Below are 12145 nucleotides of genomic sequence, written 5' to 3'. Positions count from 1 at the left end.
TATGGCATTTTTTTCACTTTAAAATGAGAGAGATATCTTTTGTGGCATGGCGAAGGGGGACGACGACTCGGCGAAAACCCCACATGGCATACGGTGAAGAAGAGACAACAGGCGACACGGCGTTACACCGTGATACACATACGCGCCGTGGCGAACCCACCGTCAGGGGTGAGCTCTCCGGCGGCGGTGCAGGACACTCGCCTGCCCATCAACAGGCGGGGGCATCACCGTCGTCATCCGTCGCGCCGACAAACCTTGGTTTCTGGTCCGCCACTATATACGCGGGAAGTCGGTAACGGGTTTTCGGACTGAGCTTTGGCTTGGCCTTTCTCGCGATTTCCGAATTACGGAGGCCACATATTTCCATGCGTTTTTTTTTTCTTTTTTTCTGATTTCTAGAGATAAAAAAAAGATTTATGAATGTGTGAGTGTGACCATGGGTATCATATCCTGCATGGGCACTACTAAACCCAAGAGGTCTTGTACCAATCAATGATCACATCACACCACCTGATAGAGAAAGAAAGGAACATTGTGCTGAATCCAACAAGGCTTGCACTGACTGGAATTGGAATTGGAATGGACACCTGGAGCTGCAATCTTTGTGTTATCACACAAGCAACAGTTGAAACAGAATCGGTCCTAACTGAAAGTGCTGTTAGCACATCATCAGGATGAGGCCATGGAGTCAACGTCAGGGAACAAGAAGCACCAGCGACCAAATTGTATACTGTATTGTATTGTGTGCAAGGGGGGCAGAATGGCATCTCCTTCCTCTCAATTATCAGTGGCCTTTTTCTATATTCCCATTGGGTGCAATACACATCATCACAGTTCCACAATGGAACCATTTGCTGGAGTACTACTCACAAACAACAGCTATTCCTCACTCACTCCTATCTCCTAACAGTTCTCACTATTGTCACCTCACAGTCACTAGGCGCTTTCGTCGTCGGAAAGGTCGTCGTCATCGTCTTCGCCGTCGCTCTGCTGTTGGGCGTTCAATCTCTCGTTCTTCTTCCTGGTCTCCTCGCCGATGGCGTTCGCGATGGAGATGGGCAGCAAGAACCCGGGCCTCTCGAGGAACTTGGCACGGTGGAGGATCATCGCGTCGCGCTGCGTCACGTCGATGCCGTCGAAAGTGTGCACGGCGACGGTGGCGTTGCCTTTCAGGCCCAGCGAGTACCAGCCTAGGCCGGAGACCGCGATGTCTGTGCTGTTCACGTCCCAGCTGACCCCAGACACGTCGATCCGCCTCTCTGTCCACTGGCCCAGTTCGGCGACTCGCTCTGGCCCAACTGGTGGCTGCACAATTAGTGTATTACAAATCAGTATGATGGATAGAAATGCAAAAAAAAAGTATGTTTTTTCATGGTTATATTATGGATGATAAACTCCAGCTACATATGCACTGGACAGTAAAAGCAGGTAGCAGGCCTAATTATTCTCTTGAAAATTGACAAGATAAACACCGGCTGCATATGCACTGAACAGTAAAAGCAGGTAGCAGGGCTCATTATTCTCTTGAAAATTGACAGCTTTCAGTGTATAATAGGAGTTCAGCCTCTAGATTTATATACCATTAGTAGCCTATGACATATGACAATTATAGCAAATTAATGGCAAACACCTGAACAAACCTATGCAGTCCTTTGATTAAAGCAGACGAACAAAGTAAACAGCAGTTTGTTTATTCAAATAGCATAGCACACGCAGAGTTGTTCCATAAAGCAACCTTACCTCCAAGTAGGGGTGCAAGCGGCGTCCCGCATAACCCGCGAAACGAACAAATTAGTTCCCAAATCGCCGGAAAATTAACACTAAACTAGAGATTGATTTATACTACGCTGTAGCCCGCAAACCAGTCCGCTCTGCATCCCTACCTCCAAGTAATCTTTATGGAGTCTTTTGATTAAACAGAATCTAATTAATTTATTCTCAGGAGCAACATAACCAGGTTGGAAATTCAGGTCTCACCTGAAGTCTGATGCCAACATGCTTGTCCCGCAGTTCTTCGGCATTTTCAGTCTTTCCAAGATGAAGGGAAATATTGGCAGATGCCCAAACAGTTACATAGATGGTTTGAACTGAAGCTTCTAGTACATCCAGGCGTGTTAACCCTCCAATGTGGACAGATTGTCCAGCCTGCAACAGTTTGCAAAATTTGAGTCAAACTAGCCTCGTGGATTCCAATACAACATAGAACAATATTGTTGTACTTCAGAGTTAAGGAGCTTAAGAGGTGCTATTAAATCACTTAACCTTTCAAGGGATTAGAGTTACCCAAGTGTATTCAGTGTATAAGGTCCTTCAAGAGTAGAGCCATAACTAGGAGTGCAGGGGTTACTGGTTAAAATCATCCAAGTGTTGTTTCATTTGTGATTAATTGTAACAGCCAACTATAAATCCACAATATCATCAAGTTTACCGAAGTCCATTTCAACTTTTATGTGACAGAAGTGTTGACTTTTAGCATCGTCAGTATTTTACAGTGCTACCAATATCTATAGATCTTGAAGACGTATCTCTAGGTGAAGAATGCTATTTAGAACACAACTAGAATGTTGACATGAAAATAGACTGAAGAAAGTAGCCATTTCTAGTTACGAACCCGGTAGTTATGCTTTTGTATTCATGGGCTACTACAAAGCAATAAAGGTCAACCACTCCATCTGAAATAAACAGAACTAGGACAAATTTTAACACTCTAAATTTACCTTCACCCTGAAGGTCCGTGGCCGAAGTTCCTTCCTGATTTCAACCATCTTCCGTTCCTCGGTGTTTAACCTCATTGACATAATATACGGATGCAGCAAGCCAGGAGTGTCATACATCTTAGCCTTTGCAGGCAAAACTCCTGTCATCCTTAATATGCCTAATGTAGTTCCCGGGACTGCGGCTTCCGTCAATCTTGTGATTTTAACACCTTGCTTCTTTGCAAACGCATTGATCAGCGTAGATTTCCCAGCATTCTGCGCGCCGATCACCCACACGTTGCTACGCGGCCCGGCTAGGTCCTTGACGTATGAGATCAAGTTCCTCACCGACAAATCCTTATGAACACTGACCAAGTAGACAGCATCGAGCTTTGGTGCTCCAAAGGCCTTAGCACGGCCTCGCACCCATTTCTCCAGCCTCACCCCCATCTGCTCCCATGGCAGAAGATCCACCTTGGTGCCGACAAGGACGAGCCTCGGCGTCTCGCTCAATTTGGAGTTCCCCCTCCCCTCGAGCGCCCTGAACAACGACTTGGCCGCCCTCTTGGGGAAGGAGCCGTCGAAGTCGGCGCAGTCCACCACCATGACGATGACCGGTGTGCCGGCCGACCGCTTCATCAGGCGCAACGAAATGAACCGGTCGAAGTCGAAGTCCGGGATCAGGTTGTCAGCCCTGTCATTCTTGACGTGCCCGTAGTTCCTCAGCGAGTGGCACCGGGCGCACACCACGGCGGAGTCCTCCCTCGCCTCGGCCTGCTTGGCCTCCCTCACCCGCCTCTTCCGCTCCGCCTTGGACAGCTTCTCCTTCCTCATCCTCTCCAGGGTCTCCTCCGTGATGCTCCCGTACCCGACCCCCGGCGGCGTGAAGCCGTCCAGCTCTTTGCTCCATTTCTCCTCCTCGTCCTCTTCCATCCCCTCGTCCCAGCCCGAGTCCCAGCCGCTCCCGGCGTCCATGCCGGCCTCCGCCTCTCCGCCACCGTCCTCCTCCTCATCCTCATCTTCTTCGTCTTCTTCTTCTTTGAGGGACTCGAGAAATCCGGTGTCCAGGCCGTCCAGTTCGGCGGCGAGATCGGACTCCGACGGCAAGCCATCGTCGTCCGCATCCTCCTCGTCCCCGACGAACACCTCCGGAGAATCGGATTCTTCTTCTCCCAATTCGTTCTGCGGGGGCCGGCGGGAGGGGCTGGTGAAGAAGCCGGGGAGGTCGGGGTCGTCGTCCTGCATGAACACCCCGCACCCGGGGCACACGGCGCGGCGGGCGTCCTCGTCCCTGCCCTCGCTGATGACCTGCCCCGGGTTCGGCGGCCTGGCGGCGCGCCTGCCGGTGGTGGTGGTGGATACGGCGGCGGCGGCAGCCCGGAGGGGGGAGGAAAGGCCGCGGCTTTGGGGTGGTGGCGAGAGGAAGGAGGGGACGCGGAGGCGGAGGCGGAGAGGCGGGGTTGTGTGGAGGAGGAGGCCGACGGGGAGGCGCGCTGCCGCCGCCGCCGCCGCCGCGGCGGCCGGGGTCGGGAGCGGCATGGGTTTAGCCATTGCGAGCGAGGGGATAACGCCACTGTGTTGCTTATTTTTTTATCTTTTCTTTTTCTGAGCAAGACTGCATTGGATATATATAAAAAAAGAGTAAAATTCATCGGTGGTCCCTCAACTTGCGTCGCCCGGTCACTTTGGTCACTGTACGAAAGAACTCATGCAATACGGTCATTGTGTACGGCGAACAGTGAAAATACGGTCACTGTGCGCCGTAGACGCAACGTACGCTGCAATTTTGACCAGTCCACGGGCTCCACGTAGGTGGGCAGAGGATTTACGTTAAAGTGCCCATTTGCGGGAGGGCGTTTTTGTAAAAAAGCCGTTTAGATAGAAATCCCCAATTCTCCCCTCCAAATCCCTAGTTCTCGCCGCCGCCGCGCCCATCCTGCCATCTCGCCGCCGCGCGCCCATCCTGCCCTCGCCCCCGACGACCACTGCGCCATGTCTTCTGCTAGTTTTGCCCGGTCTGGTTTCCGCGGCCGGACAGTGGTGGTGCCACTCATCCCATGTCCTCGCTGCCAGGCAACAGTGAGGTACTACGTTTCGAACACAGAGGATCACGAGGGCTGGGTGTTCTACAGATGTCCCAATCACTCTGTAAGTAACACAGAGGATCAGTTGATTTTGTTCTTGGCAACACTTTTGCCCTTTTGTTGGTCAAAGTTTGATGTTTTGCTGTTGGTTTGCAGGCTACTGGGTGTGATTTCTGGTTTTGGGAGATGGAATATATTGCGTACCTAGTAGATGCTCATTTCTTGATTGGGAACCAAGTTGTGGATGTTGTTGGAGCAACAGAGGAGAGGAGGGAAGAACTCATTAGGGCTAGGAATGAGAGGAGAAGGATTGCAGCTCAAGTGCAACTAGTAGAGCTGCTTTGGCAAGGCCTGGCTCTCTGCAGCAGAATATGAGCAGGCACCAAGAAAGTGCATTGATTGGATTAGGTGCAGAGATCTTGGTGCCGCTGAAGCTTCTGCTAGGTAGTGTGATGTTGTTGTGTGCCCTCTGTGTTCTTCTGTTGATGAAGAAGGTGGGACATGTGCTCTCTGCATTAGAAGAAGAAGAAGTGATGAAGGAGTACTGTAGAAGAAGAAGAAGTGATGAAGACAAGTGCTCATTTTGGTACTGGAGAAGTGAAGAACAGCTTCAGTAGTTTAGCATGTTAAGTACTTTCACTAGTTCAATGTTAGGAAATGGCTATGAAGTTAGCTTGGTTGTATCAAATGTTATGGTTGTCAAGGCCAGAAATGTATGAAGTGATCTATCTATCTATCTTTAATGGAAACATTGTCTCTGTGTTCTGTTATCTTTCTGACATGATAATTGTGAAATGAGTTGTTGTGTAAAGTTATCATATCATATTTATGAAATGAAAAGAATGGCAGCCAGGATGTAATGTGGAAGCAGTATTGACATCAACAATAGAATGACAACAAATGAGTAGACAGACAAGACAATTTTGATACCAAAATATAGATTCTATAGTGCATCTTCATTAGCACTACTCAAAATAGAGTACCATAAGATCATCTAAAGATAAAAAGTCTCATAGATCATCTAAAGATAACAAGAAAGGGAAACACAATCATATTTTACATTGCTGAAGGAGTACTCTTGCTAAAACAAGATAAACAGTCTCATAGATCATTTAAAGATGTCGAACATGCTTGATCTGTCTGGCACATGCCCAGCTCCCTCCATGTTTCTTTGTGCTTGTTTCCTCAGTTGCTCCTTCTTTGCTGCAATGGATTGTCTCTCTGCTTGTTTCTTTGCAGCAAGGGCTTGTTTCTCTTCCTGCTTCTTTGCTAGGAGTGCTTGTCTCTCTGATTACTTCTGTGCAGCAATGGCTTTCTTCTCTTCTAGTTTCTTTGCAGCAGCAGCCTCCTTTTGTGCCTTCTTCTCAGCAGCCAGTTCTCCTTCCTCTCAGCAGAAAGCTCTCTTTGTGTCTCCACTATTATCTGCCTTGTCTCTGCTCTTGCTTGCCTCAGGATGGCCATTGTTTCCTTCTTTTGTGCAGCTGCCTCTCTCTTCTTCTCAGCTTCTATAGCCTTCTTTCTGCTTTCTCATGCCTTCTTCTAGCAGCCTCTTCTGCTTTCTTCAACTCTGCTTCTATCCTTCCCTTTAGTATAGCTTGTTTCTTGTCTTGAAGTTCCTTCTCTCTTTGCTGCTTCATTGCCAACATCTTCTTAGCTAGCTCTCCCTGCCTGATTGTGTTAGTGCTTGTCTGGGCCTGGTTCAACATTGCTTGTGCATTTGTTAAGAATGTTGATTCTGGATTGGTGTGTGCTGAAGTACTCTAGGCAAAGACCTCTGTAGATAGACATGTCAAGTGTCAACAAATGGAAACTAACAATGTCACTAAAGCATGACTGAAACAGAGCAAGTGAGCAAGAGTACTCATGTTTAAATTACCTGCTGAAGCATGTGATCCACCATAAGATCTTGTACTACTGTACTGGTCTCTGCACTTCTCAAGTGCATATACCTTCTGCTTGTCTGACATTACTGTCCATGGGGATGTGTTGATAATAGCAAGATCACTCTTCAGCCTCTCAAGAAACCAAACCCAGTTAGGCTTGTCCTCCACTTCCACAACACCTATGGCTATGGGGAATATGCAATTATTTGGATCTATTCCTACTGCAACCAGCAACTGCCCTCTGTATCTTGTTTTAATATGGCAGCCATCTATGAAGATCATAGGCCTGCAACCTTGAAGATAGCCTCTCTTGCATGCATCAAGGCACATGTAGGCCTTGTTGAATCTAGCTTCATTATCTAGTGCAAGGAAAAATGAGCTACCAGGATTACTTCTTCTTATCTCATTTCCATAATCCCACAACAGCTTGTACTGCCCTTCTTCATCTCCATGAATTATTTTCATAGCCAGCCTTCTTGCCCTCTGAAGCTTGGACCTAGTTGGTGTCATGTGCCATTCCTTTTGAACAACCCTTGAGAAGTTTCTAAGATTCATATCCTGATCAGCCCTGAAACTCTCAAGGTATTTCCTAGCTAGAAAAGGTGCTGTGAAAGCCTTGATCTTCCATTTTTTGCAACAACTATGTTCTTCAACATTCTTCTTTACCATGAAACATTTGGTTCTGCTGTCATAAGAAGCCCACAAGTACCAGGTACAATCTTCATCACAGACTGCTTTGACTCTCTTCCTGTCATTCATTGGTAACTTGACATCAACTCTATTCTTGCAGCTGTATTCCTTAATTGCTTTCCTAAGCAAATCAACATTTTCAGACACTTGTCCAACATGGAATTTTGGACAAGTCAGATCCTCCTTTCTAAATGCTCTAAATTTGGTTTGCATTTCATCATCTGAATCAGGTGCCCAAAGATCTTCACCTTCAGATTCATAATCTGACATGTTTTCTTCCTTTCCTTCCCCTACAACTCCTTTATCCTTTGCTGTTGTTTTCTGCTTCACCTTGTCCTTCCTTTGAACTGGTTCATCCTCATCCACATTGTCAGCATAAAGGTCATCATCATCATCATCACTGATTTCAAAGTCACTATCTACCATGTCACCAGGATCAAAATCACTGTCATCTGAGTCACTATCTGTTCCTACATTGCCTTCAAAACATCTCTTCTTTGCTCTGGTTCTCCTCAATTGATGTGCTTCTGCATCTTCATCTACTGCATGTTGCTCCGCTTCTTTTTCTTGCTCTACTTGCTCTGCATCTTCATTTGGCTCTGCTTCTCCTTCTTGGCCTACATGCTCTGCATCTTCATGTTGCTGTACATCATCATGTTGCCCTGCTTGTCCTTGTTGCTCTGCATTCTCCTCTGCTCCTTCACCAAATGTGCAATGCCTTCTTACAAACATGAATGGATTGCCATCTTCATGTGGGCACATTGTTTGGATACACAACCCGAATTGGTATAGGGCAGTCTTCTTCAGAATTTGCAGGCTTGCTACTATGAGGATTAGTACCATCTTTTGAAGGGCTAAACACTGGTGGAAGTTCAGCCCTTGGAAATTGGGCCACATCATCAACAACCTTCTTAGTAATCAAGGTGTCATCATGATCAAGATAAATACTGAAGAAATGATGCCCAATAGACAGAAAGGTCATCATTTGATCAGTATCTGCCTCAGATCTGATCTGTCTCAAAGAATTCTGAGTAATGTCAAGTATTGGGATTTGATAATATGCCTTCAACCTGCCTGCCATCTCCCATCCAATCTCTTCTACTATATGTTCCACCATTATTGGAGACCAGGTGAGCTTATCCAAACTGTCATACCAAACTGTATGCCCATCAACATAAGCCCTGTTGCTTCCTTCACCCATGAAAAAACCACCATGATGAAACAACACTGAGAACTTCTCACTTCTTGCTCTTGCAAAAACAAAGCATAATTGATCACATCAAAATCGAACAAGTAATGACCTTTTTGAACAGTACAGCACTAGAAATCCCCAATGTTCTCCATACACCAAAGCTCCAAAACATATGCCTATTCGAACAAAGGTGCACATACGGGTACAACTGCCAGAAACCTAAGCCTATTACATGTGGAATCGATGAAAATTAGACCCTTTCGACAAGAACCTAAAACCCTATCAGAAATCCTATCAGACAAATTGGGTTCGAAAACCCTAAACCTAAATTGCCATACACGCGACAAATACTACCACATATCATAGGCGAACACAATGCCAGCCCTATCAAACAAGAATCGAAGAGAAATAAGAGGATTTACGGCAGGAATCATTACTTACTGTAAACAGGGGCAGGGGCACCGTCGGGGCGACGAACAGGAGAGATGGCGGCGGCGCCTCCTCTTCACCACCGGGAGAAGAAACCCCTCCGCGCCGACCACGGCGACGACCACGCCGCACCATGACGATGAGCACACCGCACCTCCGTCACCTTCTCCATCGGTTTGATCGTCTCGAACAGGGGGGTGGAGAGACAGGGGAGGTGGAGACGTGGGAGGACTTCGGGGATCTATCCGATAACTTGGGGGGTGGCTGCAAATATGCCATCGGGTCGCTCCTCGTCGCGACACCTGGCGCGCGGACTGGGAGCCGGACGGTCAACAGGTGGTCAACAGGCGGCGTACGTTGCGTCTACGGCGCACAGTGACCGTATTTTCACTGTTCGCCATACACAGTGACCGTATTGCGTGAGTTCTTTTGTACAGTGACCAAAGTGACCGGGCGACGCAAGTTGAGGGACCACCGATGAATTTTACTCTATAAAAAGTTGCATTTTACACAGAGACTTGTAAGAAACTAGTCCCTGCATTTTACGTATAGGACCCTAGATCATAGATATAGATTGCAATTTGGCCCCTACATTGCATTTTATGTATAGGATCCCAGATCATAATTCTTTCTTTTTAATGTTGACAAAAGAGCTGCTAAATTCATTGATTATTAGAAGAGGTATTACAAGAACATCCACAAAGAGAAATGCACCGCATAAAGGAGAATGTCAAAAAAAGAATAAATAAAAGGAAAGCAAAAAATTGCTCGGTTTATTTGAGGAAAATCATGTGAAAACCTAGACAATGTCTAGCTAGACTAGGCCTAAAGCACCACATTACATACAAAAACGCCAAAAAGCCAACACCCCACGACACACTCGGTCGGGCACTCAAGCACTCTCGCCGCTACGAGAGTACACACCAAAACCATCGTATTAATCCGGGTTGCCACGAGCATATCCGCAAATCTCGGTGACACGGAGAGAAACAATATGTCCGATAGAGCGAACCTATGCCACTCTAATCCCACGAGATTGGCTGACATAACTCGCCCGGCGATCCTTGTATGTGAAGGGTGCTCGTGCTGCTCACCAAGCGACTAGTCACAAATTGGGTGCACCACCAACGACTCCACGCTTGTATGTGCTGGATGGTTAGGAGCGGGCAACGGTTTAGATCATAAATCTTGTCGGCACTCATGCAAACATCAGGACCAAAAACACATGCATGTGAATACATCATCACGAAATTAGTGAGAGGCATGTATCACGCCTCAGTATTTTTTTTCTTATTAGCAGGGTAGAGTCTATCATTGAGTGTGTTGTTATATTCAACTTTTTGTGAAATAAGACCACCTTTGCTTTCGTATTGACAAAAAGAACCACGTGCGATCTGTATTGACAAAAAAGTAAACGGACACCGTGGAGGTAGGTCCGGGATTTCGAGCGAGCGTGGGAGCTAGAACAGAACAATAGCACGGTGGTGGGCCCTGCCACCACTCCCTCATGTGGCAGCCCCTACGGTGTGAAATTCACTTACAATTAATTTTCTTATTTAGTTGCCTTAAAAGTTTGTGCATATATCTGTGATTTCTACACTGCATTGTCCATATATGTTATTTTCAGTATTGATGAAGTGCCTTCCTGGATTCATGCAGCCAACTTGTTTGACAAAATGTCGGCACAAGCGTCCATTCCATGTGGTTCCATGAGCGCGTGAGGCACATGCAACGGTGTCGACAAGGTCAGCAGTCTTCTCGAGGAGCTACTCCACCGCACATGTCCTTCTTGCGAATGCCGGAGGTTGCGCGCATTGTTGATGCAACATGTATTACTAGAAGGCCAAAACGAGCATATATATGTTCAAGAGAATGCCAACTAGAATTCAAAAGGTCAATGGTCATCATTAATATAACTCTAACACCCACCTGAAACTCATGATGGATCTAGAAGACGAAATGATGCAACACCTGCTGGCTGGCTGCTCCTTATCCAGGCAGGTGTGGCATGATATCCTGGCTTGGGCTAGATCACCTACGGATCTGCCGACTGAGGACACCGACTTCCTTGCGTGGTGGGCATCTTCTTGCGCCCTCTCGCTCGCCGCCACTTGTAAAGGATTGGCCTCCCTTATCATCCTCACCGCTTGGTGGATTTGGAAGCACTGCAATGGCTGCACCTTCGACGTTGACTGCCTCTCCGTCTCTCACCTATGCTCTACAATCAAAGACGAAGCGCGCCTGTGGGCTAGGGCGAGCGCCACTTCGACTAGTAACATCATTCCAGAGACTTAGTGTAGGATGTTGAGGGAATGAGCAACCCCATCTGTTTGCTCAGCGACCACTTCCACGCTCCCCTGTGTACATGGCATAGTGTGTTGTCATAATCTCATGTTGTAATACTCTCCTTCTATCAATGAAAAGATACGCATCCTTAGCGTATTCGCGGAAAAATGATGCATCTAGAACACTGAATTTGGAGATGTGAAATCTATGTTGCGCTCTAGTATGGGCTTTCGAGAAGAAGTCTGCTAGCTGTAACTCGTAAGGCACATATTGAAGAGCAATAACATGATCATGTACAATAGTGCGCACATAAGAAGCATCAACACCAATATGCTTGGTAAGCTCATGCATGTGCTGTCAGACAAGAGGGTGGTAGGTTTAGTAATAGAAACACCAAAATCCTCCAGTAAACATTGTAACCAAGTCACCTCTACCATGCACTCGAATGGGAACTGCAATCTGTTTTCGCTCTCTAGCTGGTCGCTTCTCAATCTAATTGCTAGTTGCCGCCTGTACTAAGAGGGAATACTGCTTGTGCATCAAAATTCTTAAATGAAAGTTATTCCAGATGAGTCCACTATATCCACCTATATGCGGTATTACCCTGCCGTTTCAAGTAAATTTGTATGTGTCACCTCCAAAATTTCAAATGAACATCTGTTTTGTGTGCCCGGACCGCTCATGGAGCTCATGGAGCGACAGGGGGTGGTCAGTATCTTCCATGCTAAGCGAGTTATTCTCATGATGAGTGTTTATTCACTCGTCCTTGCACGAGAGAAGCTGATAATAGAGATGCCCAGTCCCATGATAAAAAATGCAAATAATTAAACAAAACTCCCCCAGGACTGTTGTTGGCATGGACGACACCTGTGGATTCAGCTAGCC

The 12145-nt window shown here is 46.9% G+C and overlaps 1 protein-coding gene across 1 annotated transcript; it reads right to left on the bottom strand.

Annotated features, from left to right (window-relative positions):
* Positions 1-694: 694 nt before the first annotated feature.
* LOC123110065 (GTP-binding protein BRASSINAZOLE INSENSITIVE PALE GREEN 2, chloroplastic) lies at positions 695-4283 on the bottom strand. The gene is made up of 3 exons (XM_044530471.1): positions 2718-4283; positions 1978-2145; positions 695-1305 (listed from the first exon to the last, which is right to left on the bottom strand). The coding sequence occupies exons 1-3, from the start codon at positions 4245-4247 to the stop codon at positions 937-939; spliced, it is 2067 nt and encodes a 688-aa protein (XP_044386406.1). The 5' UTR covers positions 4248-4283; the 3' UTR covers positions 695-936.
* Between the last annotated feature and the right edge of the window lie 7862 nt (positions 4284-12145).

This window comes from Triticum aestivum, chromosome 5B (assembly GCF_018294505.1).
Source record: "Triticum aestivum cultivar Chinese Spring chromosome 5B, IWGSC CS RefSeq v2.1, whole genome shotgun sequence".
In the NCBI taxonomy this organism is placed as follows: Eukaryota; Viridiplantae; Streptophyta; class Magnoliopsida; order Poales; family Poaceae; genus Triticum; species Triticum aestivum.
The sequence above is the reverse complement of the archived record's forward strand: the minus strand, read 5'-3'. Positions and strand labels throughout refer to the sequence as shown.

Coding starts and splice junctions, on each gene's coding strand:
- LOC123110065 (XM_044530471.1), bottom strand. CDS start 4,247: ATGGCTAAACCCATGCCGCTCCCGACCCCGGCCGCCGCGGCGGCGGCG. Junction 2,146..2,717: donor CACGGACCTTCAGGGTGAAG/GTAAATTTAGAG, acceptor AAACTGTTGCAG/GCTGGACAATCTGTCCACAT. Junction 1,306..1,977: donor ATGTTGGCATCAGACTTCAG/GTGAGACCTGAA, acceptor CTAATTGTGCAG/CCACCAGTTGGGCCAGAGCG.